This window comes from Gossypium hirsutum, chromosome A01, assembly GCF_007990345.1.
Source record: "Gossypium hirsutum isolate 1008001.06 chromosome A01, Gossypium_hirsutum_v2.1, whole genome shotgun sequence".
Lineage (NCBI taxonomy): Eukaryota > Viridiplantae > Streptophyta > Magnoliopsida > Malvales > Malvaceae > Gossypium > Gossypium hirsutum.
The window spans coordinates 119,405,995-119,432,102 of record NC_053424.1 but is presented as its reverse complement, the minus strand read 5'-3'; the positions used below and the strand labels follow the sequence as shown (position 1 = coordinate 119,432,102).

Below are 26,108 nucleotides of genomic sequence, written 5' to 3'. Positions count from 1 at the left end.
AATCAATCCTCCAATTGCAGACATTTATTATCAACTAATAAAACATTAAGACTACTAATTTCAGAGTTGGTGGCAGCCCCTGTGTGCTTTTAGATGTGACTGCTATCACGGGGCTTATTGACTTGGAATATTGGATGCTTGGAACACATGCCATTGCAATGCAAACCAGCTGGTTCTCTCATAACTCCCTTCCTATGCGCATTACAATCTGAATTCATATCTTCAACTTGAGGCCTTCAATTTTAACTTTGAACCTTCACAGTGAAGGCTTGATGAATTTCCATGAAGTCTTCTCAACTTTTAGCTGTATGATCCTTATATTCTTTGTCTATTTCTGTCATTTTGATGCAATGCATGTGAGGCTTGATGTATCATGTTTTCTCTCTCTGTCTTTTTTCCTTGACCATAAGCTTTTTTTCTTCAATAATCTAATCTTGAAGAAATTTACTCCAAGCAACTCTACTTTGATTACCACAATTTTCCATCAATGAATTGATTATAGAACCAAGTTTTGGAGTGAAACATGGGCACCAACTGCTGAAATATATATTCTACGATAGACTTAAGGAAATTGGTAGCCTTACCCTATCACCATTAAAAGGTTGGTTGAATCAAATCCATACACCTTTTTTCTCACTAATAATATGCCAAAACCATTGACTTCCAAAGTCTTTCTTCCTTTTTTATCATTTCATTAAGATTGGTTTTTAGTTTTTTGAATATCAAAGTTATATATGAAATTTGGTTTAATATGCAATTTGATACGTAAACTTTAAATTGGTTCAATTATACATATGAAACTCAAATTGTGGTTCATATGTATACATAAAATTTTGATTTTGATTCAATTGAACACATTTAAGGAAACGAGCACATACGTTTATTTTCATATTGGATCAATATTAATGTAAAATAGTGCTAATTCGATCATGTTGTTAATGATTTGTGAAAATTGAATCAAATCAAAATTTCATGTATGACATTGCACATCAAAGTTCATGTATAGTTTTGATATTTATCCTTTCAGTAATTTAGTCCCTCTACTTTTCAAATTTTAAAATTCAAATCCAATTGTTAACACCGTTATTTTATTTTGTTAAATTTGTTGGTGTGAGATTTAGAAATTAAAAAGAATATTCACTTGGTAGCCGAGTGACTAAAAAGATAACATTGTAACGAATCTAAATTTAAAGAAAAAAAATTTAACAACTTTAACTAGAACTGAATTTTGAAATCTAAAAAGTTGACGGACAGAATTTCTAAAAATAAAAGCATATACGTAATATTTTTCATTGATGCAAACAGAAACCAAGTAATATAATCACTATCGGCCATCCTTACTAGATCAAAAGAATAGGAAAATTTCATAACAATTTAAGCAAAATTCATCTCTGATTATGGTTGCTCTAAATATAAGTTATTTCAGATATGACATAATGCTAAAATTTGATTATGTTCTAAACGTCCAAACCAGACAAGAACAGGTGAAACTGAATTGTTATATAACAATTATCATGCAAATATTACGTAAGTGGATAGCTTGTGCTGATGAGCCTTCTGTCATTACTCATGATTGCAATGTTCAGCTAGATAAGTGAAATCATTTTTCATTTGCCGGAAACTGTAAGAATGCTAGCCTAGTTTCAAGCACAACATAGCTGGAAGACATTATTATTTAATCCAAAAGAAACAGGATAATCTTATTACAAGGAAAATAAAAGCATACAAAAACTAGAAAATACAACGAAGACGACTTCTTTTAACCTAGTCCCTACTCTTTGCTAGTGCCTCCTTTGGTTCCGGGTAGCTCTCCTCCCATGCTTTCTGGTTTCAAGAGGCAAACAAGGGAAAACCCAGGAAAGAGCACGATCCATGCGCTCAAAATACCATTTCCTCCATCTCTTCCAAAAGATAAGAAGTGTAATGGAAATTCCGAACCCAAAGCAAAACCCTGTCTCAGCACTTATATAATTCCAGTTGACAGTGCTCCTAGCATCCGGAGGGTTGTCTGTTTTAGCTGGTGGTAATCCGCATGTTGCCATTAAAGGAGGTCCACACAATCCAGCATTGTTCTCAAATGAAGCTTCTGAAAATGATTGAAGCTGGGTGCTCGTTGGACCCACCAGCTTATTATTTGAGACGTTAAGAAATGAAAGGAAATTGAGGTTTGCCAGCTGCAAAGGGATCTCACCATGTAGACTGTTGCTTGAAAGATCTACAGACCCGAGCTGTCGCAGGTTTCCAAAAAATGCCGGGATTGGCCCTGAGAAAGCATTTTGTGAAAAGTTGAGGGCATAAAGTGCTTTGAATGTTCCGATCACATTTGGTATTGGTCCTTCAAAGTTGTTGCATGAAATGTCAATGGAGGTGAACTCGGGCAAGATCTTCACTAGCTTCAACTCTAAACTTTTGATGGTAACTGATATTGTATCTTCATATCTTAAAACATCGTTAAGATAAGTTGCAATTATGATATATACGAGCTCTGATTGGTCTTTATCTGGGTTAAGCTGCATTGCCTCCCAGATCCCTAAACATGTCAGATGCAGTTTACCACTAAAATTGTTGGATGCTAAGTCAAAAATCTGAAGCATTGGCCATCCACTACTATTTCCGGGACAATCAATGTGGCCATTGAATTTGTTGGAACGTAAAATAAGGACATGCAATGTGGCTATGTTCTTCAAATGACATGGGAAAGAGTCATTGATCTGATTGTTGCCAATGTCTAAAACCTCCATTCTTTTGCAATTCTCCAACGATTTTGGAACTTTTCCTTCCAATCGGTTTTGATTCAGATCCAGAATTTGTAACTCACAACTTTTTGAAAAAGTGTCAGAAATGATGCCACTGAGATTGTTTTGCCTTAGATTCAGTACTGTATTCGGCACGTTCATCTGAAAAAGGCATTGAGGAATTGGTCCACTCAAGGAGTTATTAGACAAATCAAGTACTCGAGGATACGTAATGTTACACAGCGACGGCGGGATACTCCCATGAATGTTGTTATTTGATATGGAGACGAAACTAGCATACCGGAGGGAGTCACCAATGTGAGCTGGTAAAACAGAGTTGAATTTGTTGTTTGAGAAATCCAGATAGATGACACCTAATGGAAGAATTGGGATTTGCCCTTCCAATTGATTTCCACGCAGGTCCAAACCAATAAAACTAGATTTTATATTATTCAAAGGTCTTTCAAATTCTACAAGGAAGTTCCCAGAAAGATTTAAGAGCCCCCAATATACTGTTTTCCAAATCCAACTGGGCATTTCCCCATGAATTTGTATTGGAAATTGGCCAACCATGCTGCTGTTACATTTTGTGGTTGAAGTGCATGCAGCTTGATGACATGCTGCAGCACATATGCTTGCTGTAACAGCAAGGTTTCTCTTTAGTTTCATTCTAATTAACCTAGTTTAAAATGGACAAGTTGATGACAACTTGATGCATTAGGTGTTGAATGACTAGTTTAGGTGGCTTGTTTATGTGTACAAGCAATGTTTTAATAGTCCCAATGCTGATTAGTGGGGTTAGTTGACTATTTGGTGATGTATTTGACTATAAATGTATGTTTTTTCTAGTTGAATGAATGAGCTGAATGAGCTATCAGCCATTAGCTCCCTTGCTGCACATTTGTGAGCAAGTAAAAATGCTTCTTGCACCTTGCTTCATGTTCTGTGCTCTTGTTCTCTCTTTTGTTGCTGCCTCTTGCACCAACAATTTGGTTGTTAGAAAGGTCTAGTTGAATTAAACTGGACTGATTTTTCAAGAAATTAGGAAACTCCATTAAGTTGCAAGATGCCAAAAACAATTTGGTAAGTTTGGGTAAACAAAGTGAGGAAATATTAGTAGTAATGGCATCAATTGACAACCTGTTATATGAGAGATCAAGATACGAAAGATTCCTCAAGTTCTGAAAGGCACTCATTGGTATCAAACCGCTGAAGTTGTTTGAAGAAAGATCCAGTAAAGTGAGACCATGGAGTTTAAACACAAACATTGGAAATTGCCCTTGTAACTTGTTGCTCCTAAGATCAAGGGTATCAAGCAGCGAAGAGGCCTTAACATGAAGGCCACCAATGGTGCCATTGAATTGATTTTGGGAAAGATCAAGTGCCTGCACCGATGGAATGCCAAACAAAGTTGGTGGAATGGTACTGGACCAGAAAGCCTGTTCCAGGAAAAATCCAGATGGACAAGTTGTGTCATTTTTTCAACTGTTTTGGGTATGAATCCACTGAGATTAGCGTCTAGAAGAGTAGTCAAGTTTGGGAATTCTAAAAAGAATTGTGGAACCAACCCAGATAAAATGTTTTCGTCCAAGCGAATTATTGAGAGAGATCGAGGCTTGGAGAGTGAAGAATGTATAGGTCCCGAAAGATAACAGGCGCGCATGCTCAGCACTTGCAACTTAATCAGTGGAGATAAGGCTTGAGACCATTTATTCCCCGTAGTCGACATATTTATGCCATCAAGATAGAGGAATCTTAGCCCCGTGAGATTTTGAGCAAGCATCTTTAAGTTTGGCTTCTCAAGTTTCAATGATTCTTCCGGAGAAGAATATCTATCTATAGATAAATCGAGAGTAACCAACCTTGTCAAGTGTGATATCTCAATTGGAATTTGCCCTGTAAAGCCAGCATAAGACAAATTAAGATAACTCAAATTCTCCAACTTATCAAATCCAGCAGGAAAAACTTGCTCAAACCGATTAAAAGCCAAATTGAGTTGCTGAAGATGTTGAAGACGGAAAAGACTACTAGAATTGTCAATTGGACTTGAAATTGCTCGATCACTCAAATCAAGACCGATGACATGACCACCAGCATCGCAGCTTACACCATCCCAGGAACAACAATCCGTGGTTTGGTTCCATTTCATCAGCCTTCTTAATGGGGTAGGAAATGCAGTAGAATTTAAGTTGCTGCTCAAATTCAATTCTAGCAACAACTGTTTCTGATCACTTTGACATCGACCAGAAACTAAAACCAAGTTGCTAATGCAAAAGAAAGCTGCAAAATATGAATTGAATAAGAGCCATGAAAGAAGTAAAATCCTCATTTTCAGTGAGATTATTGAAAGATGAATGAAAATGGTAAGGGATGTTGAGAATTTAAAGAAATGGGGAAGGGAGAAAGCTGAGATGCTATAGTAGTGTGAATGCTCAATGCTGCAATGTTCTATTGGAGAAGAAAATTGCAAACGTTTCTCTTGGCTTTGTTAAATCATTCAATTTTCAATGTTCAAGTTTCAAAATTGGGAAACCTCAATTATGAGAGACCTCAGCAAAAGTATCTGATATGCAACTTCACATCAAATGCTTGGCAGCTTCTTTATTTTTATTTTTAAATAATATTTTATTTCAAGTTAATGTGTAGACATGTTTAATAATATTTAAACTGTATTTATAGAATTTTAACATGCATTTTACTATTTTCATAATTTTTTAACATAAAATTGAAACAGAATGTAGCATTTAATGAAGTAATTATTAGTAGGTGTAAGAATTCACGACATTAAAATTGGAATTTCAAAATTCAGATTGAACGAAATAAATTTAATAGTGTTAATAATTAGACTTGAATTTAGAAATCTAAAAGCGTAGAGGGGACTTAATTCTTGGAAATAAAAGTACAGGTAGTAAATTCCCAAATTACAAAGACTACAGGGACTTATAGCATATTTAAACCTTTTATGTTATGGCATAAACTTCTAACTTTTCAGTTTTCATTGCTAAAGAAGCTGTTGTGCTTGCATTTTGCTTTTCTTTTCATTGGTGCAAACAGAAACCAAGTAATATAATCACTGTCGGCCATCCTTAGTTTGTCACAAGAATAGGAAAATTTTATAACATGAAGAATAACTTGCTTCTCTGATAATGGTTGCTCTGAATATAAGTTGTTTCAGATTTGACATAATGCTAAAATTTGATTATGTTCTAAACCTCCAAACCAGACAAGAACAGGTGAAGCTGAATTGTTGTATAACAATTATCATGCAAATATTACATAAACTTTCAGATTCTGTCACAAGTGCCATAGTGGATAACTTGTCCTGATGAGCCTTCTGTCATTACTCATAATTGCAATGTTCAGCTAGATAAGTGAAATCATTTTTCATTTGCCTAAAACTATAAGAATGCTAGCCTAGTTTCAAGCACAACATAGCTGGAAGACATCATTATTTCATCCAAAAGAAACAGGATAATCTTATTACAAGGAAATTAAAAGCATGCAAAAACTGGAAAATACAACGAAGAAGACTTCTTTTAACTTATTCCCTACTCTTTGCTAGTGCCTCCTTTGGTTCCGGTTAGCTCTCCTCCCATGCTTTCTGGTTTCAAGAGGAAAACAAGGGAAAAGCCCAGAAAGAGCACGATCCATGCGCTCAAAATACCATTTCCTCCATCTCTTCCAAAAGATAAGAAGTGTAACGGAAATTTCGAACCCAAAGCAAAACCCTGTCTCAGCACTTATATAATTCCAGTTGATAGTGCTCCTAGCATCTGAAGGGTTGTGTGTTTTAGCTGGTGGTAACCCGCATGTTGCCTTTAAAGGAGGTCCACATAATCCAGCATTGTTCTCAAATGAAGCTTCTGAAAATGATTGAAGCTGGGTGCTCGTTGGGATTGGGCCCACCAGCTTATTATTTGAGACGTTAAGAAATGAAAGGAAATTGAGGTTTGCCAGCTGCGAAGGGATCTCACCATGTAGACTGTTGCTTGAAAGGTCCACAGACTCTAGCTGTCGCAGGTGTTGCGCGGAAGCGTGTGAAAGACTAAAATTATTGTACTGAAAAATCACACTAAGTTCAATTCCCAGGAAAGAGAGGTAGATCACGAAGATCACTTAAATACCAAGTCTTTCCTAGCCAGAATATCCCTCTATCGTAATTTAATAGCATAATAAATCACTACAATCACATTCACAAAATATGCAAAACAAATAATAAAGAACACCAGAATTTTAACAAGGTTCAGCAAATTTTGCCTACGTCCTCGGGCACTACCAAATATATTTCACTCCAAAAATTACAAGTGAAATTTACAAATAGAGAGAGAGAATAATGCCTTAAGTAGAGAATGGCAATTATGGGATGAAGAAAGTAAGCAATGGTTAGGCCTATTTATAGTTGAGGTTCAAGGATCAACTTGCAATGTCCCTATACAATTAGGGACCAAAATTGCAATTATCCCATGCCAACTTTTAACCCAACTTGCCAACCAATATTACTTTCTACTTTCGGTGCCCACCCCATTTGACTTTTCAAACAATGGTGGGTTCCAATAATTTCCACCTTGAAGATTTGATTACGATAATCTTATCTTTACACAATTCTTTCTGCTTTTGACAACAATACTTGATAGTGCCTTCTTCAACTGTTAAACTTGCAGGATATTAATCAAGTTCAAACAATGTTCGAACTTGGTTGCTGTTACCACCTTGGTCATCATATCTGCGGGATTATCTGCAGTCTTGATCTTCTGAAGACAAATTTTCCCCTCTTCAATAATTTCCCGCACAAAATGGAATCGTACGTCGATATGTTTTGTACGTGCATGATAGACTTGATTCTTTGCTAAATGAATAGCACTTTGACTATCACAATACACGTTAATATGCTCCTGAACCAACCCCAAGGTTTTAGCCATACCTTGTAACCAAATAGCCTCCTTTACAGCCTCTATTACAGCCATGTACTCGGCTTCTGTGGTTGACAATGCAACTGTAGACTGTAGTGTAGACTTCCAACTTATTGGTCCTTCAGCAAGTGTAAACACATAACCGGTGGTTGATCTTCGCTTGTCCAAATCACCGGCATAGTCAGAATCAACGTACCCAATAACACCTTTACCAAGTGTATTATCCTGCTTGAACAGTAATCCAACATCCACGGTCTTCTGAATATACCGTAGAATCCATTTCACAGCTTGCCAATGTCCTTTTCCAGGATTATGCATATACCTGCTCACTATACTAACTGCCTGTGAAATGTCGGGTCTTGTACATACCATTGCATACATCAAGCTACCCACTGCATTAGAATACGGAACTTGCAACATGTATTCTCGTTCCGTATTCGTCGAAGGAGATAGTTGTGCAGAAAGCTTGAAATGAGAAGCCAACGGGGTACTTACAGGTTTTGTCTGCTCGTTCATGCCAAACTGCTGTAGTACCTTTTTCAAATACTGCTTCTGAGACAAGCTAACTCTATCATGAGCTCTATCTCTCCATATTTCCATGTCGAGAATCTTTTTAGCTTCTCCTAGATCTTTCATCTCAAACTCGAGATTGAGTTGAGTCTTCAATCTTTCAATCTCAACTTTGCTCTTAGATGCTATTAGCATATCATCAACATATAAGAGCAAGTATATGAAAGTTCCTTCTTGTAGCTTCTGAAAATACACGCAATGATCAAGTTTACTTCTTGTGTACCTTTGCCTTTTCATGAACTGATCAAATCGCTTGTACCACTGCCTCGGAGATTGCTTCAATCCATAAAGCGACTTTGTCAATTTGCAAACCCAATTTTCTTTTCCAGCAACCTTGAATCCATCTGGCTAAATCATATAGATTTCCTCTTCCAAATCACCGTGTAAAAACGCGGTCTTCACATCAAGCTGAACTAGTTCAAGATCATATTGCGCAACCAAGGCTAGCAAAATCCGAATAGACGAATGCTTCACAACTGGAGAAAACACTTCATTGTAGTCTATTCCTTCTTTCTGAGCGTAACCCTTTGCTACTAATCTAGCCTTGTATCGAATTTCATTTTTATCAGAAAATCCTTCCTTCTTTGCATATACCCATTTGCATCCAATTGCCTTCTTTCCCTTGGGTAGTGTCACCAACTCCCAGGTCTTATTTTTATGAAGAGACTGCATTTCTTCATTCATTGCTTGCTTCCACTTTACACCATCAGGGTTACTTATTACTTCTGTGTAAGTAGAAGGAACATCATCATCTGTAATTGGAAGTGCATAGGCCACTATATCATCAAAGCGAGCAGGCTTACGAATCTCTCTTCTTGGCCTTCTATATGCAATTGAATCTTGTTGCTGTAGAGGTTCTTGGGTAGGAACCTCTTCATCATTTGTCCCTTCAATATTAGCTGGATCATCGTTAACCTTTTCAAGCTCCACCTGCTGCAAAGTACTACTGGTTTTTTCATCCTTTTGTGAATCCTTGTACTGCAACATGGTTGATTCATCAAAAGTCACATCTCTACTGAAAACAATCTTCCTTGTATCAGGACACCAGAGACGATATCCTTTTACTTCATCAGTTATACCCAAGAATAATGCTTTCTTTGCTCTTGGGTCTAACTTAGATTCTTTTACATGATAATATGCAGTGGAACCAAATACATGCAAAGAATCATAATCAGTAGCAGATTTACCAGTCCACATCTCCATAGGAGTTTTTCCATTTATTGCAGCTGATGGCAAACGGTTAATTAGATGGCACGCATATGTAACTGCCTCAGCCCAAAATTCTTTGCCCAATCCAGCATTGGACAACATACATCGAACTTTCTCCAGTATAGTTCGATTCATTCGTTCTGCCACCCCATTTTGCTGTGGTGTATCCCGAACAGTGAAGTGTCGCACAATGCCCTCATCTTGGCATACTTGTAAAAATGGATCGTTTTTGTACTCAGTACCATTATCTGATCGAAGTCGTTTGACCTTTCGACCAGTCTGAGTCTCCACCATCTTCTTCCATTTCAGAAATGCATCCAAAACTTTACTTTTTCTTTTCATTAGATACACCCATACTTTTCTTGAATAATCATCAACAAAAGTAACAAAATAGTGCATACCTCCCAAAGAAGCTACTTTGGTAGGTCCCCACACATCACTGTGAACGTAGTCCAGAATTCCTTTCGTATTGTGAATTGCTGGACCAAATTTTACCCTCTTCTGCTTGCCCAGAACACAATGTTCACAGAATTCCATTTTGCAAGAATTTGCACCTTTCAATAAGCCTTGCTTCACCAATGTCTGCAAAGCTTTTTCACCAGCATGTCCCAATCGCATATGCCATAATCTGGTAGCCTCTGAATCTACATCTTTTGTAGAAACTGTTGATGTTGATCCAATAACTGTACTTCCATTTAAAAAATACAAGTTATTTCTTCTTGTGCCTTTCATCACCGTCAGTTGCCCAGCTACTACTTTTAGTAATCCATCTCTCAAAGTGATTGTGAGCCCTTTAGATTCTAGGGCACCTAATGAGATGAGATTTTTCTTCAGGCTAGGTACGTAGCGAACATCTGTCAAAACTTGGATTGAGCCATCGTGATTCTTCAATTGGACTGTACCCACTCCCATTGTCTTACAAGCACTATCATTGCCTATAAGAACAATTCCACCTTCTAGCTCTTTAAGACTAGAAAACCAGTCCTTATTAGGACACATATGGTAAGTACATCCTGAATCCAAAATCCACTCATCCGTTTGACATGCCATTGCCATGCCAACCAAGCTAAAGTCTGACTCCTCATCATGCTCCGCTACACATGCATTAGAAATAGCCTTGCCCTTTTGTAGCTTAGGACAATTCTTTTTCCAATGCCCTTTTTCACGGCAAAAGGCACATTCATCTTTGGCGGGTCTCCCTTTGAACTTTTCCCTTCTACCAGATTTGTTGCTGTGTGAACGACCTCTTACTGTTAAAACTTCTGCGGTTGTATCTCTGTGATCTCTTTTATCTTTCTTTCGAGTCTCAGATCTATACAACGCACTACAGACTGCATCAAATGTGATCGTATCTTTCCCATGAAGCAATGTGGTGGTAAGATGATCATATTCATCAGGAAGGGAATTCAACAATAATAATGCCTTGTCTTCATCTTCAAATTTCTCATCCAAATTTAGCAAGTCTGCTAAAATTTTATTGAATGAGTTCACATGGTCATTCATCGACATACCGGGTGCATACGTGAATCGATAAAGTTTCTTTTTCATATAAAGCCTATTTTCAAGACTTTTCGTTAGAAACTTTTCTTCCAGTGTATCCCATAACTTCTTCGCTGATGTCTCCCTCATGACAGAGTACTTCTGCTCTTTGGCCAAACATAGGCGGATTGTACCACACGTCTGTCTATTGATCTTGGCCCACTCCTTGTCATCCATCTTGTCAGGTTTTTCTTCAAGGGCTATATCTAGCTCTTGCTGACATAAGACATCCAGGATCTCACATTGCCACATACCAAAATTATTGGTACCGTCAAATTTCTCTACTTCAAATTTTGCATTTGTCACAGTAGTCCTTGCTGATGACGATGCTGCTGCCATTTTTCTCCTCAATCCCAACTACTGTATACATGAACAGTACCGTATACGTGAATAGTATCGTATACGTAAATAGTACTGTATACGTAAATAGTGCCGTATACATGAATAGTATCGTAAACGGTCGTATTCCCCAAGTACGAACCTGGCTCTGGTACCAATTGTTGCGCGGAAGCGTGTGAAAGAGTAAAATTATTGTACTGAAAAATCATACTAAGTTCAATTCCCAGGAAAGAGAGGTAGATCACGAAGATCACTTAAATACCAAGTCTTTCCTAGCCAGAATATCCCTCTATCGTAATTTAATAGCACAATAAATCACTACAATCACATTCACAAAATATGCAAAACAAATAATAAAGAACACCAGAATTTTAACGAGGTTCAGCAAATTTTGCCTACGTCCTCGGGCACTACCAAATATATTTCACTCCAAAAATTACAAGTGAAATTTACAAATAGAGAGAGAGAATAATGCCTTAAGTAGAGAATGGCAATTATGGGATGAAGAAAGTAAGCAATGGTTAGGCCTATTTATAGTTGAGGTTCAAGGATCAACTTGCAATGTCCCTATACAATTAGGGACCAAAATTGTAATTATCCCATGCCAACTTTTAACCCAACTTGCCAACCAATATTACTTTTTACTTTCGGTGCCCACCCCATTTGACTTTTCAAACAATGGTGGGTTCCAATAGCAGGTTTCCAAAAAATACCGGGATTGGCCCTGAGAAAGCATTATGTGAGAAGTTGAGGCCATAAAGTGCTTTGAATGTGCCGATTACTTCTGGTATTAGCCATTCAAAGTTGTTGTATGAAATGTCAATGGTGGTGAAAATGGTCAGGATCTTCACTAGCTCCAACTCCAAACCTTTGATGGTAACTATTATTGCATCTTGATAATAAAATGGATCGAGTGCTTCGCCTTCAAACCGGAGATCTTTAAGCTCCGATTGGTTTTTATCCGGATTAGGCTGCATAGCATCCCACGTCCCCAAAAATGTCAGATGCAGTTTACCACTAAAATTGTTGATGCTATGTCAAATATTTGAAGCATTTTCCATCCAATATTGTCTCCAGAACAATCAATGTGACCGCTGAAATTGTTGGATCGTAAAACAAGGACACGTAACATGGCTATATTCGTCAAATGGCACGGGAATGAGCCATTGATTAGATTGTTGCCAATGTCTAGAACCTCCAGCATTTTGCAATTGGCCAATGATTTTGGAACCTTTCCTTCCAATCGGTTTTGATTGAGATGTAGAGTTTTTAACTGACAGCTTTCTGAAAAAGTGTCAGAGATAATGCCACTGAGATTATTTCGCCCCAAATTCAATACTCCAAAAGACACATTCATCTGAAAGAGGCATTGAGGAATAGGCCCCCTTAAGGAATTATTAGATAGATCAAGTACTTTAAGAGCTGAAATGTTGCATATTGACCGAGGGATACTCTCATGAAAATTATTGTTTGAAATGGAGAAAAAATTAGCAGACTGGAGGAAGTCACCAACGTGAGCTGGTAAAACAGAGTTGAAATTGTTGTTTGAGTAATCCAGATAGATGGCATGCAATAGAAGAATTGGGATTTTCCCATGCAATTGGTTGCCATGCAGGTCAAGAAACCCAAGAGTAGAGGTTATGTTTTTCAAAGGTCTTTCGAATTCTACAAGAAAGTTCTGAGAAAGATTTAGATAAGAAAGACTTTTTGCTTTCCAAATCCAATTGGGTATGCCCCCATGAATTTGGTTTTTTGAAAGGTCTAGGTAGTTTAAACTAGTCTGATTTTTTAGGAAACTGTTGGTGCTGTAACTGAAACTAACAGATTCAGTACAGACTTGTCGAGCAAGTCTCGAGACTTGCTGAGCAAACAAGAGAATTCGAGCAAGAGAAAGGAAGAAAAGCTAAGAGAAATGAAGAGAAAAATTGATGAACAAACTGAACTTCATTCATAAAATTGAATAATGGCATAATGCCAATACATAAACCAAGCACTAAGCTTGTCAAAAACAGCAAATAATTACCTAAACATCACCTACTCCCACTAATTACATGGAAACTTGAAATTTTAGCTTGGAAACCTATACAAAGTTGTGTTTACAGCTCATACATAAGCTAATTACATCAATCAACAACCTAACTTAGTTAGAAATGAACTAAGATTACATTTCATTGACTAGAAATTACAAAATAAATAAAATAAGCTTGCATCAGCAGCTTCTGCATGTCTTGGTCTTCATGGCCTGCATGCTATCGAGTTTGCTGCATGCTGAACCAACTTCATCACTCCTCCTTGGTTTGCATGGAGCAAACACCTAACTTCTTCCTTAGACATTCGAACCTTGTGACACTAAAGGCTTTCGTTAAAATGTCTGCAAGTTGATCCTCTGAATTACAGTGGATCAGCTTTACTTCCTGAGCCTGCTCCATTTCTCGAACAACATGTAACTTGATGCTAAAATGCTTTGTTCTTCTATGGAACACTGGATTTTTAGCAATTGCTACTGCAGATTGGTTGTCACAGAAGATCTCAGTAGCTTCCTCTTGATGCACATTCAAGTCAGCCAATATTTTCCTTAGCCATATGGCTTGGTTGACAGCACTTGCTGTTGCCACATACTCTACTTCAGCAGTAGATTGAGCCACTAGACTTTGCTTCTTCGAGCTCCAGCAAAACATGGCTGAACCAAGGTTAAAAGCATACCCTGAGGTGCTTTTCATGTCATCTATCGAGCTAGCCCAGTCACTATCAGTGTAGCCAACCAGCTTCAGATTTCCTTCTTTGCTGTACTTCAAACCATAGTTTAAAGTGCCTTTGACATATCTCAGCACTCTCTTTGCAGCTTGGAAATGCTTCTCATTGCAGTAATGCAAGAACCTTGAGAGCAATTCTACAGCATACATAATGTCTGGTCTAGTGGCAGTCAAGTATAGCAAGCAACCAACTAGACTCCTGTAGGTTGTTTCACATACTTTCTCAAAATCACCTTGGCTCGATAGTTTTTCTCCAACAGCAACAGGTGTTTTAGTTGCCTTGCTGTTTTGCATGGAGAACTTGGTCAGAATCTTTGTGGCAAAGCTTCTCTGGCTTAGAAATATCTCATTCTGTACTTGAGACACCTCCATTCCAAGAAAATAGGACATCTCCCCAAGATCAGACATTTCAAACACTTCCTGCATCTTGGTCTTGAAATCAGCCAGCACTACTCGATCTCCTCCTGTCACCAGAAGGTCATCAACATACAGGGACACAATGAGTTGTATTTGTGTCCCTTGTTTCTTGACATACAGTGTTGGCTCACTCTTGCTTCGATCGAATCCCAGATCAGTCAAGTAGCCATCGATTCTGCTGTACCAAGCCCTTGGAGCCTGTTTTAATCCATATAGGGCCTTCTTCAGTTTGTAGACCATGTGCTCTCTGCCAGCTATTTCAAACCCTTGTGGTTGTTCAACATAGATGTCTTCATCTAAGAAACCATTCAGAAAGGCTGATTTCATATCAAGTTGATGGATTTTCCATTCGAGCTGTGCTGCTAAGGCAATCAACAGTCTGATGGTGTCGAGCCTGGCCACTGGTGCAAAGGTCTCCAGGTAGTCCAGGCCATACCTTTGACTGAACCCCTTGACAACTAGCCTTGCTTTCAGTTTGTTCAAGGTTCCATCAGCATTGTGCTTGACTTTGTACACCCATTTCACCCCAATCACCTTCCTTTTGACTGGCCTTTTAACCAATTCCCAGGTCTGGTTCTTCTCAATCATGCTGATCTCCTCAGCCATTGCCTGCTTCCACCCTTGCTGAGCCTCAGCCTCTTCAAAGTTGCTTGGTTCAGCTATGGCTACATGAGCCCTTTCATAAATCTCAGTCAATGGCCTTGTTCCTCTAACTGGTTCATCATCAATGTCTATTTCTGGAACATTTTGGTCTGGCTCAGCTTGGTCTGTTGCTAGTTCTTCAGAAACTTCTTCAGGTTCATGTCTTTCCCAGTTCCAACATGACCTTTCATCAAATACCACATCCCTGCTAATTGACACCTTGTTTGTTGAAGGATCCAAGATCCTATAGCCCTTCTTAACAGTGCTGTAGCCCACCAGTACACCAGGTTGAGCCCTTTCAGACAATTTGTCCCTTTTAACAGCAGGTACATGTGCATAACAGATGCATCCAAAGACCTTCAGATAAGCCAGTGATGGCTTGAAGCTAAACCAGGCCTCGAATGGAGTCTTCTGATCCAAAGCCTTGGTTGGAAGTCTATTTTGAATGTATGTTGCAGTGTTAACTGCTTCTGCCCATAGTGCTTTAGGCAGATTCTTCTGAATCATCAAGCACCTGGCCATATCCATCAAACTCCTATTCTTCCTTTCACTTACACCATTCTGCTGAGGTGTATATGTGTTGGTAAGTTGATGTTTGATGCCTGCCTTATCACAGAAGGCTTAGAACTGAGCTGAGGTGTACTCAGTCCCATTATCAGACCTTATGGTCTTCAGCTTGCAGCCTGTTTCAGTCTCAGAAGCAGTCTTGAACTTCCAAAACACTGAGGCCACTTCAGATTTTTGTTTTAAGAAGTAAATCCAGCAATATCTTGAAAAATCATCAATGAACAGTATAAAATACCTGTTTCCACTTAATGACTCAGTCTTCATAGGGCCACACACATCAGTATGCACCAGTTGGAGGTTTCAGAGGCTCTCCAGGCTTGATTCGAGGGAAATGGGAGTCTGGCCTGCTTTCTTAATTGACATACTTTACATACATCATCATGGTCCACTGAGTTGATGAAATTTTTAGCCAGGTCCTCTCTGACCATTCGGGCCATCAATCTGAAGTTGACATGTCCCAATCTTTGATGCCACAGCTTGGATTCATCTGAAGTGGCTGTGTAGGCAATGTCTGACTTTTTTGTCCAGTCAACCACAAAGCTCTTATCAGCCATAGGGACTGCCATCAGTTTGGATCCACTTGGATCACTGATTTGGCACTGGTGGTCTTTAAACACAACTGAATAACCTTTTTCCAGCAACTGAGCTATGCTGAGCAGGTTTCTATCAATTTCAGGCACCAACAGCACATTTGAAATCACTTTGGTACCTGTAAGGGTGCATATCAGCACATCACCCTTGCCTTCAGTTTGAATAAAATGACCATTTCCTATCTTGACTTTAGTTCTGCAGCTTCTGTCTAAAGACTTGAAGATTGCAGCATCAGGTGTCATGTGGTTGGTGCATCCATTGTCTAGAAGCCAACCAGATGAGGACCTTTCCTGAGCAGCTGAGCATGACACAGCAAAGACTTGCTCCTCTTGATCACTGTCCTCCTTAGCTACTCGAGCCTCAGCTTTCATCTGTTGAAACTGATTCTGCCTCGATTTGGTCTTACTCTTGCAGACTCTCTCAACATGACCCTTCTTCTTACAATACTGACAAACAGCTTCTGGATTAAACCAGCACTTTTCTTCTGGATGACCAACCTTTCTGCAGTGCTTGCAAGTCTGACCTTCTCTCCTTGCAGCATCATTCTTTGGTTTGTCTCTCCAGGCCTTCTTGCCTTTGTAGGCAGTATTTGTTCTTGCCTGAAAGGCACCTTCTTGGTGCTCCTCCAGTCTGCTTGCTCTCCTCTGCTCTTGAGCATATAAAGCATTGATCAACTCTGTCAGGGAGATGGTGGACAGATCCCTTGAGTCCTCGAGAGATGAGATTTTTGCCTCATACCTCTCAGGCAGAGTTGCTATAACCTTCTCCACTATCCTAGCTTCATTGAACTGCTCTCCAAGGAGCCTGATGCTGTTAACCACAGCCATAATCCTGTCAGAATATTGCTTGACAGTTTCTTCTTCCTTCATCTTCAAATTCTCGAAATCTCTCCTCAAGTTTAACAACTGTTGCTGCCTTGTCCTCTCTGTCCCTTGAAACTCTTCCTGCAACTTGTCCCAGGCCTGTTTTGGTGATTCACAGGCCATAATCCTTGTGAAAATCACATCAGACACTGAATTCTGGATGCAAGACATGGCTTTGTGCCTCTTGGTCCTCTCATCAGCATGCTGCCTGATCTGAGCCACTGTTGGATTGCCTCTAAGTGGTTCTGGTTCAACATCTAAGTTGACCACCTCCCACAGATCGTATGCCTGCAGGTAGGTCTTCATTTTGACCACCCATATATGATAGCCTTCTCCATTGAAGACTTGAGGTGCAGCTGGTGAAAAGCTTGATGAAGCCATGTATTTGTATAACAGATCCCTTAAGAAATAGGCTCTAGATACCAATTGTTGGTGCTGTAACTGAAACTAATAGATTCAGTACAGACTTGTCGAGTAAGTCTCGAGACTTGCTGAGCAAACAAGAGAATTCGAGCAAGAGAAAGGAAGAAAAGCTAAGAGAAATGAAGAGAAAAATTGATGAACAAACTGAACTTCATTCATAAAATTGAATAATGGCATAATGCCAATACATAAACCAAGCACTAAGCTTGTCAAAAACAGCAAATAATTACCTAAACATCACCTACTCCCACTAATTACATGGAAACTTGAAATTTTAGCTTGTAAACCTATACAAAGTTGTGTTTACAGCTCATACATAAGCTAATTACATCAGTCAACAACCTAACTTAGTTAGAAATGAACTAAGATTACATTTCATTGACTAGAAATTACAAAATAAATAAAATAAGCTTGCATCAGCAGCTCCTGCATGTCTTGGTCTTCATGGCCTGCATGCTGTCGAGTTTGCTGCATGCTGAACCAACTTCATCAGAAACCAGGGAACTCTGTTAAGTTGCAAGATCCCAACATCAAGATGTTAAATGTGGGGAAAGAAAGTGAGGAAATATTAGTAGTAGTGGCATCAATAGACAACCTGTTATATGAGAGATCAAGATAAGAAAGATTCCTCAGGTTTTGAAAGGCAGTCATTGGTATCAAACCACTGGAAATTGACAGGTATTCTAGACCATGGAATTCAAACAACGACACTGGAAATTGCCCTTGTAATTTATTACTTCTAAGATCAACGTAACGAAGCAGTAAAGAGGCCTTACCATGAAGGTCACCAATGCTGCCATCGAACTGATTTTCGGAAAGGACAAGTTCCTGCAGTGATGGAAGGCCAAACAAAGTTGGTGGAATGGTTCCACTTAACTTGTTTGTTTGTAAGTCAACACTCACTAGCTTAGAAAGGCCTGACCAATCAGTGGAATGAATTGTGCCATTTAATTGATTACCAGCAAGGTTTAGCTCTGTAAGATTTCTGGATGATGAAAAATTTGGTATTGGACCAGAAAAACTGTTTGAGAGAAAATTTAGATAGACAAGCTGGGAAAGTTTCTCCACTGTTTTGGGTATGGGTCCACTAAAATTACAAAATGCAAGCTCTATGCTTGTCAACTGCCCAAGGTTACCGATAGATTCTGGAATTTGCCCCCCAATATGTGTGTGTAAGTCTTAGAGCCTGAAGAGAAGCATTAAGAGGAAACTTTTTAATCGAACCTTCCAGTACTCTATTGTTTGACAAATCAAGAGCTTGTAATGTAGGTATTTGAAAAATTTCTTCTGGAAGTCTTCCGCTCAAATCATTGTCATTAAGATGAAGGGAAGTTAAGTTTGGGAATTCTGCAAGGAATGGCGGAACCAAGCCAGACAAATTGTTCTGATCCAAGCGAATTACTGAGAGAGACCGAAGCTTGGAAAGGAAAGAATCCATAGGTCCTGAAAGACAACAGTGAGACATACTTAACACTTGCAACTCAGTTAGTGGCGATAAGGCTCGGCACCACTTATTCCCCGTGGCTGATATATTTACGCCATCAAGATAAAGAAATCTTAGCCTCGTGAGATTTTGAACAAGCATCTCCAGCTCCAAAGATCCTTGGAATAAAATTACAGATAAGTCGAGGGTGACCAAACTTGTCAGTAGTGAAATCTCAACTGGAATTTGTCCTGTAAAGCCAGCATTTGACAAATTAAGATAACTCAAATTCTCCAACTTTTCAAATCCAGTAGGAAAAGCGTAGATGAACAAATTAAAAGCCAAATTGAGTCGCTGGAGATGTTGAAGACGAAAAAGACTACTTGAATTGTCAATTGCACCTAAAATGATTCCATTGCTCAAATCAAGACCGATAACATGACCACCGGCATCGCAACTAACACCATCCCAGGAACAACAATCCGAGGTTTGATTCCATCTCATCATCTTTCCTGGACTAGTAAATGTAGTGTTGAAGCTGCTTTTGAATTCAAGCAACAACTGTCTCTGATCACTCTGACATTGGCCAGATACTAAAACCAAGTTGCTAATGCTAAAGAAAACTGCAATATATGAATTGAATAAGAACCATGAAACCAGAAAAGTTCTCATTCTTTGTGAAGATATTGCAAGATGAAAGATAATTGTAAGGGAAGTTCACAATATAAATAAAGGGGGAGGGTGAAAGGTTGGATGTGGAGTAATTGCTTGGCTTCTTTGTTGTTCCATTCTTCAGCATTTATTTTTGTGGGCTTCTCCTTAGCAACTTGGAAAAATCAGACCAAACACATTGATTGGTGTTGACTCAAAGCTGCTGGCCACCCTTCAAATCAACCTTAACCAAGTCATCCAAACCACAAAAGGTAAACAAAACAAAGCTAAATAAAGGATATAAAAAGCAAGCATGAAGAAAACACATGATTCAGAAGAGCAACCATAAAAGAGTTAAGTGTTTGTAGTAATCGCATTTACCTCTCATGTCTTTTAATGGAGATGACAGTGCCGACTCGTATCTTTCCATGAAGTATTATGAGAATATGACTTAATAATTTGTTTATATTTCAATATATGTAACTTGTCTCTTTTGGTTTCTCATCACTAGGATAAAATTCATATGTACCATAATTTTTATAATTTTAATTTATAAACCTCTTAATTTTAATTTACAATTTCTTTAATTTCTATGCCATTAGTTTGTTGGTCCAATCGGTTCAATCAATTTGACTAGTACGACCAGTTCGAATGGTCCGTTTGATTCTATTAAATAGATCATTAAAAAATTCATAAAAATAAAAATATTGAAAAATAAAAAAGTAGTTCAACCGCCCAATCAACTGGTCCATAACGATTCTCAAGTCCCGATTAGACTAGCCAGTCTAGTCCGGTTCAAAAAACAATACTCAAAATCCTTATAAATAATTTAAGGCTTAGAATTAGTTGAAATCCAAATCTAAATTTGATTTATCCAGACAAAGAATTTGAAAATAATGAATTCACAAATAATAAATTTAAAAGCTAAAATTTTGAAATCCAAATATACATTCCAATACGCAAATGCTTCCTAAAGATTTTCTTAGTATGTCGTGCAAATGAAATTTCTTTCTTATTTATAATAGTTCTTATGTTTCTTCGTAGAGACATAACTATTTAATAAATGTTTGTTTGAATATTCATGTCTATTAACAATGAACATAACTATTTATTAGATATTTCTTTTTGCCGATGATCACGTAATATAATTTTTAGTAACAAAAGACAATTCATCACTTTTAAGTAGTGACAACTCTTAAATAATGACTAAGTGATATGAGTACTATAAGTTACAATATTTTATCTACAACTATTAAAACACTATATATATTTAAAATATTCTACTTAAATTTTAATCTTCAATAATTTTTCCTAAAGAAATTTCCTCCAAATAGATAAATGAACCATGTTTTGAAGTAAAACAAGGGTAAAAATATTATAAGGTTCTTGTATTAAGAGTTCATATTATATTTTGTCTTATCTACTTAAAAAATAGATAAATTAGCCCTTGTACATTAGATTAAAAAGCAAATTAGTCCATTTCTATTGATAAAAACTAATCAATATACGTCAGCATGAAGTATAAATGGTATGCCACGTATCATTGTCTAGTTATTCCGTCAGCCACACTAATTTTTAATAATACAAATTAATGAAATTTTTAATAGAAAGAATTAAAATTGCTTTTTGAAATAACGTACAAGAATTAATTTAGTAGAGAGGGCAAAATATATTCGAACTCTTAATATAAGAATCCTCATAATATTTTTACCATAAAAGAGGTGTTTACGACAAAAAGCATAGATGTGTTGCTACGAAGATCAAGCATAGTAGAAGAGAGTGAAGACCAAGTAAAGCTTTTTGTACGAAAGGAAATTATTTTCAGCTACCGTAAAAGAGGTGTTTACGACAACAAACATAGATGTGGTGCTACGAAGATCAAGCATAGTAGAAAGGAGTGAAGACCAAGTAAAGCTCTTTGTACGAAAGGAAATTATTTCAAGTTGAAAATAGATATAAAGATTCATGATTCAATTTCTGAAATATTCTGCAGTAGACTTAGATGATCAGATGAGAGGAGACTGAAGAAGGAAACTGGTAGCCTTACCCTATCACCATTAAATGATTGGTTGAATGTCCATATCAAGAGAAGCAGTCCATTTTGAAAGCTTAAATTCCATGTCTTGGCTGAACCCTGAATTAATTCCATACACCTTTTCTCACTTATAACCAAAACCATTGACTCAAAGACCTTATCGGTGTTGACTTCTTCGTTGGTTGTTCCATTCTTCAGGTTTTATTTTTGTGGACTTCTCCTTGCTTACAAGTTTTTGCAACTTGGAAAAATCAGTCCTACAGTCATAAAATCCGACTTATCTCCATCCTCTCCTCTCTTTTGTCCATCGCTTACCTGTCTCTTTAACAATCCCTCACAATTCTGATTTCAGTATTTCTATTGTTTTGTAGACAACTTTTAATCACGTTTATTTATTTAACTTTAAATGAACATAAATAAGTTGAACAAATTTTGTCCTTGTTTAATTCGTTCAATAAATGAGTTTCAAAATCTTATTCAGGTTTATTTATTTAACTTGATAAATGAATAGAAATTGAACTGTTCATTCATTTATAACCCTAGATATGCTACTACGTCGTAGAGGATCGAGTGAGACTTGAATATAAAGACCAAGAAAAGCTCTTCGTATTCATGTTGAAAATAGATATAAAGTCCATATCAAGAGTAGCAGTCCATCTTCTCTCTTTTCTTGGTGAGGTTATTGAAAGACGAAGAATAATTGCAAGGGATGTTGATAATAACAAATGGGGGGGCGAGGAAGCTAGGATGCTATAGTAGTGGTATGAATGCTCAATGTTGCTGCGCCATTACTATTGCCGGATGATTCGAAAATGTGAATGGAGAGAGTGGAAAATAAAATTACAAGCTTGATACTTGATGGAAGCTTTTGATACACTAATGGTGCATCATCAATGAAGCGATAACCTAGTGTCACCATGATTAAATAGATAATGGGTCTTTTACACTGATTTTATCCATACCTAATAACTTGTTGACTGGTTCACTGCCAGCAAAAGTGAGTCAGCTACACAAACTCGTGTTGCTCACTGCCATTCTAAAACCTGATTGCAAGTTTCCAAGTGAGTACATAAATCAACTCATTTTGGTCGATAAACTCATCAATAAGATTGCTCCTAACTGTTAAGAAATGGCTTAAAATTGGTAGTGGATTGTTGTTGTTGGTAGTGGGTTGTTGGTGGTAGTGGATTAGTGGATGGTTGTTGGTGTCCATTTTCAACCACAAATCTTTGCCAAAGTTTTGGACAATTATGTCCTTGAACTCTCTTATAAATAGAGAGGTTCATTAGCCATATAAATCATCCCAAACCAAGAGAGAGCAAAGCTTGTTCTTTGAAAGCTAGGATTTTAGCTTTCGGGTTTTCTATAGGGGTTGAGAGTTGTGAGGTTCTCGGGTTGTGTCTTGAGTGTAAAACACTTGTAATCTTCATCTTGTTATAGTGAAATTTCTTTTCGCCTCTGCCCGTGGACGTAGGCATTAAAGCCGAACCACGTAAATCCTTGTGTTCACTTTATTTTTCGTTCCGGTCAATTTACTTGTAGTCATATCGGAGTTCTCGAATCGATCCTTTCCGCAACAAATTGGTACCAGAGCGTAGTTGAAGGAGTGATAATATTTTCTGAATTGCCCTGTGACTGCAGCTTTGTCTGATCTTTCACATCAGGAAGAAAATATTATCATTCATTCAAAGGTTCCAAATTATGGCTACAAGTGTTTCATCGACTAAGTATGATGTCGAGAAATTTACCGGGAAAAATAGTTTCAGTTTATGGCGCATCAAGATGCGGGCAGTGCTGGTTCAACAAGGATTGCTAAAAGCATTGTCTGGTAAAGATAAATTACCAAGCACGCTTTCGGAAGAGCAAAAGGATGACATGCTAGAAAGAGCACATAGTGCTATTCTGCTATGTCTAGGAGATGAAGTGCTACGAGAAGTAGCGGATGAGAAAACCGCGTCCGGTTTGTGGCTCCGGTTAGAGAGCAAGTACATGACGAAGTCATTGACGAACCGGCTCTACCTCAAGCAAAGACTCTATGCCCTGAAGATGGAGGAAGGTACACCTGTTTCCCAGCACCTGGATAAATTCAATTCCATTATCATGGATTTGAATAATATCGATAACAAAATCGATGATGAGGACCAAGCAATAATTGTTTTGTGTTATTTGCCTCCCTCGTATGAGAATTTTGTTGATACAATGATGTACGGTCGTGATGACCTGACTCTAGAGGAGGTGAAAAATGCCTTAAGTTCCAGTGAGTTGAGGAAGAAAATCACTGGTAAGGTGGTCGAAAACAATGAAGGCGAAGGCTTGGTTGCTCGAGGAAGATCCAAGGCAAAGGGTGGAAGTTCAAGTAAAAGCCATCCTAGATCGCAGTCCAAGAAGAGAATACAGTGCTACTACTGTAAGAAGTACGGGCACATGAAGGTAGATTGTCCGAAAAGGAAGGAGAAATCAGAATCACAGGAGCAACAAAATGATCGTGCGAATGTAGCTGATGCAGATTCTTCAAGTGATGCCGAGATCGTTCTTGCAGTATCCGACTCTTACGCTGGTGGGAGATGGATTCTTGATACGGGAGCTACATTTCATATAAGTACTTCGAAAGATGCATTCTCAACATACGAGAAGCATTCTGGTTCAGTACTAATGGGAAATGACCACGCATGTCAAGTCATGGGGATTGGCACAGTTCGTATAAAGATGTTTGACGGTATTGTTAGAACTCTAACTGATGTTCGGCACATTCCAGAAATGAAGAAAAATTTGATCTCTTTGAGTACGTTGGACAAGAAAGGCTTTCGGTACTCTGCTGAAGGTGGAGTTCTCAAGGTATTCTCGGGTGCTTTGACTGTGATACGTGGTAATTTGGAGCGGGGCCTTTACTTCCTCGATGGTTCCTCGGTTACAGGTGTTGCGGGAGTGTCATCATCAGATGATCTAGATTCTGACACCACGAAGTTATGGCATATGCGGCTCGGGCATATGAGCGAGAGAGGCTTATCGGTGCTAAGCAAACGAGGATTATTGTCTGGGCAGTGTACAGGAAAGTTGAATTTCTGTGAGCACTGCGTCTTCGGTAAGCAGACTCGGGTAAAGTTCAGCACTGGGATTCACAAGACAAAAGGCACAGTGGATTACTTCCATTCTGACCTTTGGGGGCCTTCTCCGACAATTTCTAAAGGTGGTTACAGATATCTGCTTACCTTTATCGATGATTACTCGAGAAAGGTTTGGGTGTATTTTCTGAAGAGCAAGTATGAGGTTCTCATCAACTTCAAGCAATTTAAAGCTTTGATCGAAAATCAAACAGGAAAGAAGATCAAGCGATTCCGGACGGATAATGGCTTGGAGTTTTGCTCAGGTGAATTCAATGAGTTCTGCAAAAATGAAGGAATAGTGAGACACCGCACTGTTCGTCGAACACCACAACAAAATGGAGTTGCAGAACGCATGAATAGAACTCTCTTGGAGCGAGCTCGTTGCATGCGATCAAATGCTGGGCTCGGTGAAGAATTTTGGGCTGAAGCTGTTAATACTGCTTGTTATTTGGTTAACAGATCTCCGTCAACAGCTATTGAGCTGAAGACTCCTGAGGAAGTATGGTCTGGTTCTCCTGCTGATTACTCTGGTTTAAGAGTGTTTGGCTGCCCTGCGTATGCTCATGTAAATGAGGGAAAACTCAAACCGAGGGCGAAGAAATGCATATTTCTTGGATACGGCCAAGGGGTGAAAGGATACAGGTTGTGGTGTCCTGATCCGGTTTCGTCCAAGTTCATCATCAGCAGAGATGTGACTTTTGATGAGTCATCCATGCTTCGATCCACCACAAATTCCCGGGAAAAGGAGGAGTCAGATAGAATGGGAGATCACGGTGTTGAGAAGCAGGTGGAGTGTCAGGTGGACGCTCCAATTCCTACGGAAGGTACTTCAGTCCAGGATGATCAAGTTGAGGTGCAAGATTCCGATGAAGATGAGTCACCTCAAGAAAAACCATATAGCATTGCCACTGGAAGAACGAAGAGACAAATCAAACCAAATCCGCGTTACGCTAATCTGGTGTCTTTCGCGCTCAGTGTGGCGGAGTCCATTGGTATAGAACCTTCCAGTTATAATGAGGCTGTCACGTGTGATGAGTCGGCACAGTGGGCAATTGCTATGAGTGAGGAGATAGAATCTCTTCACAAGAACCATACTTGGGAGTTGGTTAAGCCGCCAAGTAACCAGAAGATAGTTGGTTGCAAATGGGTCTTCAAGAAAAAGGAAGGCATCCTAGGGGTTGAAGCAACTAGATTCAAGGCACGATTGGTTGCTAAAGGCTTCACTCAGAAAGAGGGGATTGACTACAATGAAGTTTTCTCCCCAGTCGTAAAGCATTCTTCCATTCGTGTATTACTTGTCATGGTGGCCAAGTCTGATCTAGAACTTGAGCAGCTTG

The 26,108-nt window shown here is 38.5% G+C and overlaps 2 protein-coding genes across 2 annotated transcripts; both read right to left on the bottom strand.

The window, feature by feature from the left end:
* Window positions 1-1,781: 1,781 nt before the first annotated feature.
* On the bottom strand, window positions 1,782-5,064 carry LOC107960718 (receptor-like protein 9DC3). The gene is made up of 3 exons (XM_041097595.1): window positions 4,408-5,064; window positions 3,666-4,174; window positions 1,782-3,414 (listed from the first exon to the last, which is right to left on the bottom strand). The coding sequence occupies exons 1-3, from the start codon at window positions 5,062-5,064 to the stop codon at window positions 1,782-1,784; spliced, it is 2,799 nt and encodes a 932-aa protein (XP_040953529.1).
* A 1,229-nt stretch (window positions 5,065-6,293) lies between these two features.
* Window positions 6,294-20,062, bottom strand: LOC107960717 (receptor-like protein Cf-9 homolog). The gene is made up of 8 exons (XM_041097557.1): window positions 20,014-20,062; window positions 18,695-19,604; window positions 18,056-18,579; window positions 16,679-16,846; window positions 14,413-14,519; window positions 12,318-13,163; window positions 12,016-12,273; window positions 6,294-6,746 (listed from the first exon to the last, which is right to left on the bottom strand). The coding sequence occupies exons 1-8, from the start codon at window positions 20,060-20,062 to the stop codon at window positions 6,294-6,296; spliced, it is 3,315 nt and encodes a 1,104-aa protein (XP_040953491.1).
* Between the last annotated feature and the right edge of the window lie 6,046 nt (window positions 20,063-26,108).